Genomic DNA, 3,958 nt, shown 5'->3' on the forward strand with positions numbered 1-3,958 from the left:
GTGGCAGTGCAAGAGTGTTCCTGAGGTAATGTCCACAGTACTGTCCACAGATCACTGCTGTGAGCTGCGTACATGTACTTAGACATTTTTTTTTCTTTTTTTGCAGGTGCAGTGTTGCGGTACATTTCTGGGCATCCTGTTGCTGGGTCCTTTTATCTTCCGTGGCAGTGCAAGAGTGTTCCTGAGGTAATGTCCACAGTACTGTCCACAGATCACTGCTGTGAGCTGCGTACATGTACTTAGACATTTTTTTTTCTTTTTTTGCAGGTGCAGTGTTGCGGTACATTTCTGGGCATCCTGTTGCTGGGTCCTTTTATCTTCCGTGGCAGTGCAAGAGTGTTCCTGAGGTTGAGGTCCTGTTGTGCGTGGCCTGTAATCAAAAAAATGTCGTCTTCTGGTAGCCCGCCCTTCGGTTCACAAACTGAGGTATTTTTTTTTTTTGTTTTTTTTTTAAAAAATACAAAAAAAAACATTTTTTTAAATCAACGACATTTACACAGGTGGCCGAAACATCACAGGAGATGCTGCCAGAAGAGGACGGAAGGGGTGGAGAAAGACACGGAGCGGGCGATCATAGTGTAAGTTTCAAACAGGAATTGTTTACCACAGCACACCAAACATATAAGTAAATAATGTTTTTTTGTTTTCTTCACTAAAGGCTTCAACTTCTAGGGCTCATGATAGAGCTCCCCCAAGACCGTCCCAGGGTCGTCGTCGAGGTGGCGGTGGTCATAGTGTAAGGTTTTTTTTTTTTTTTATTTTTTTTTTTTTTCATGTCAGTGTGAATTTTTGTCTATTTTTTTTTTTAATTTCTTTTTTCTTTCTTTGAACAGGCATCCCAGCGTGCTCCCGATTCTGACGGTGAGGAGGCCGGATTTATCAACATCGACCTCCTCATCGATGAAGTTAGAGAGAGGGAGCCGCTGTGGAACATGGCTGACCGCCGCCACGCTGATTCGATCGTAACCCGTCGACTCTGGGACGAGGTATGCCACGCAGCGGTAGAAGGTTGGGGGGAGCTCAATTCTCGTGGCCAGAAGAAACAGCGTAAGTATTCACAGTTCAGTAGGTTATGCTGCCTGATGTAATGTGTTGTATAATAACCACTTTCTGCTTTCCACTTTCAGGTGACAAACTTCAGAAGCGGTGGCGGTCTATCAGGGATCGCTTCAAAAAGGAGTTAAATCAAGAGATGCAGGCCCCGAGTGGATCCGGAGGACGCAGATCGAAGTACCGTTACTTTAGAGCGTTGTCGTTCCTCCGGACAACTATGGTGTGCAGAAGGTAAATATTCCACACAATATGTACAAAGTATAATATTTTATGTCTGTTTTTTTTTGCTTTTTTTTTTTAGTCAGGGCCAATGTATAGCAATTAAATTAATTATTGTTTTGTTTTTCCTCTTTTTAACAGCACCGTCTGCAGCACTCAGGAGCCTGCATCGAACCCGACAGGAGCGATCCCTGAACAGTCCGCCACTGGTGAACACACGCACAGACCCCACCCATCTGAACCTTCCCTTCCATCTACATCTGTCCCATCCACCTGCGCTGGAGCTTCCCGTGAGACTTCATTACCTGAAGCTGCTGGTGATGAGATAGCTTTTCCCCTACCCCACCCCTCTGACACTGCTGCCCTCAGTAGAACACCTTTGGGTTCTGGGCGTCAGCGTCATAGGGGTCAGGAAAAGAGCTATGCGCCAGAGTTCTTGCATCTAAATGCAGCCTTCCAGAACGCCATTCAATTATTATCAGAACAAAATCGTGCATCTTTTAGCTTCCTAAATGCAAATATGGAAAAAAATACACACGAATTGTGCACGCGTCTGGACAGGCTGCATTTAGATGCAAGTAAATCTCCCAATCATTGTTTTTTTCAAGCCGTACTAGAGCGCATGGAAAAGCTATCTCTTGACCATCAGATGCATGTAATGCAAGCCACACGGAAGGCTCTGGGGCAGGTTGACTCCCAACCACCTCCACCCACCCCTACAAGACCACCTGCCCCCCCTCCAGCCATTGTCCCTACTCCCCCTGCTGCCCATTACCAGCCTGCTGCCCAGTACCAGCCTGCAGCCCAGTACCAGCCTGCTGCCCAGTACCAGCCTGCTGCCCAGTACCAGCCTGCTGCCCAGTACCAGCCTGATGCCCAGTACCAGCCTGCGGCCCAGTACCAGCCTGCGGCCCAGTACCAGCCTGCGGGCCAGTACCAGCTCCCAACCACATCTGCCCCTACACTTCCTACCCACTACCACATCTCGCCTTCCACAACCATCATGACCCCAACTCAAACCACTAATTCACCCGCCACCTCTTCTGTCTCCCAATCCCTCCACTCCACCCCTCAATCCTTACCAAATCCCATCCCATCTCCTGGTTTCCCTCTTGGTTTCTCTACCACACCTTCATCTTCTGTTACTTCCCCACCACCACCACCAACACCACTTTCCACCCTCAATACTCCAACTGTGCGTGTGTTCCCACCTGTCAGCCCCTCCAGTACTATCTCCACCCCAAGCCCAAGATTTACAAATTTATAATTTATTTATCTATGTAATAAAAAATAAACGTTTTTGGTTGAAAAGTATTTATTTGTTCTTGTTTTTTTTGGTGTGAATATTATTTAGCAAGTTAAGTTAATAATAAGGTAATACAAAAACATAACATGTTGTAATTTGACGGGGTAAAAATTACAAATTTTTAAAGCGAGTGAAAGATTAAAATTAACAAGGTTAACAAGATATTATTTAATTTATTTATAATTATTTTTATTTGTTATAAAACTGAAGAAAAATCTTACACCATTTGATCTTGCCAATCTACTCTACCTTCTGGGGACACAAAATAGTTAGCATATATGTCACGGATTGTTGAACAGGCAACACTACTCCTAAATCCAGGACTGGTGTAGTCTGACAAAGAGGTGGATTCCAAACTCTGGTCATCCAACGACAAAGGTTCCTTTGTTAAAACAAAATTGTGCAGTACCACACATGCTTTCACTATTTCATCAACAGTTTCAATGTTTAAATTAATGGCTGTTAACAAGACTCGCCATTTGCTGGTTAGTATCCCAAAGGAGCATTCCACCATTCTTCTGGCTCTGGATAATCTGTAATTATATATTTTTTGTGTTTGCGTCAATCCACGGCTTGCATATGGCTTCAATAGATGTTGGGATAGTTGAAAGGCTTCGTCGGCCACAAAAACAAAGGGCATTGGGGGCTCACATGTGCCAGGAAGAGGTCTTGCAGGAGGGAAATCAAAAGTATTCCCATAGATTCGCCGCCCCATTGGGGACATTTTAAAGACCTGAGAGTCATTGGATCTCCCATATGCGCCAATGTCCACTGAGATGAATTTGTATTCCGCATCCGTTATTGCCATTAGGACAATTGAAAAATACTTTTTATAATTGTAGTATTCTGACCCCGAAGCAGCAGGTTTCACAATTCTGATATGTTTGCCGTCCACTGAGCCAAGGCAATTTGGAAACTGACAAATGTTATAGTATTGTTCAGCAATTGCAAGCCATCTTTCCCTGGTGGGCTGGGGGATGAAATCCTCATGGAGGCAATCCCACAAGGCTTGGCAAGTGTCTCTAATGATTCCCGAGATGGTGGAAATTCCTAGTCGAAACTGGTAGTGGAGGGATGAAAGCGACTCTCCAGTTGCAAGGAATCTGTAAAGGAAAGACAATAATTATAAAAAAATAATAGCAAACACATTACAGTTAAAAGTCAATTTACAGGAGGATACAATTTAAAAAAAAAAAAACTTACCTAAGCGTAACCAGCAAACGCTCCTCGGGTGTTATAGAGAACCGGCTGTAGGTGTCCGTTTTACGGATGTTGTCCGCAACAAGGCCAAGGAGGACGTCAAAATTATTCACTGCCATCCGGACATAGCTTGTGAATTTTTCATGGTTTCCACGGAGCTCCAGGTATAGGGTTGAAAAC

At 44.4% G+C, this 3,958-nt stretch overlaps 1 protein-coding gene across 1 annotated transcript; it reads left to right on the forward strand.

Moving 5' to 3' along the window:
• The first annotated feature begins 316 nt into the window (after nucleotides 1–316).
• On the forward strand, nucleotides 317–2,586 carry LOC142246033 (uncharacterized). Its single transcript, XM_075319044.1, has 6 exons — nucleotides 317–426; nucleotides 501–578; nucleotides 659–736; nucleotides 834–1,047; nucleotides 1,128–1,284; nucleotides 1,414–2,586. Exons 1-6 carry the CDS (start codon nucleotides 385–387, stop codon nucleotides 2,537–2,539), a joined length of 1,695 nt encoding a protein of 564 aa, XP_075175159.1. The 5' UTR covers nucleotides 317–384; the 3' UTR covers nucleotides 2,540–2,586.
• Nucleotides 2,587–3,958: the final 1,372 nt, after the last annotated feature.

The sequence above is a fragment of the Anomaloglossus baeobatrachus genome, chromosome 7 (genome assembly GCF_048569485.1).
Source record: "Anomaloglossus baeobatrachus isolate aAnoBae1 chromosome 7, aAnoBae1.hap1, whole genome shotgun sequence".
In the NCBI taxonomy this organism is placed as follows: Eukaryota; Metazoa; Chordata; class Amphibia; order Anura; family Aromobatidae; genus Anomaloglossus; species Anomaloglossus baeobatrachus.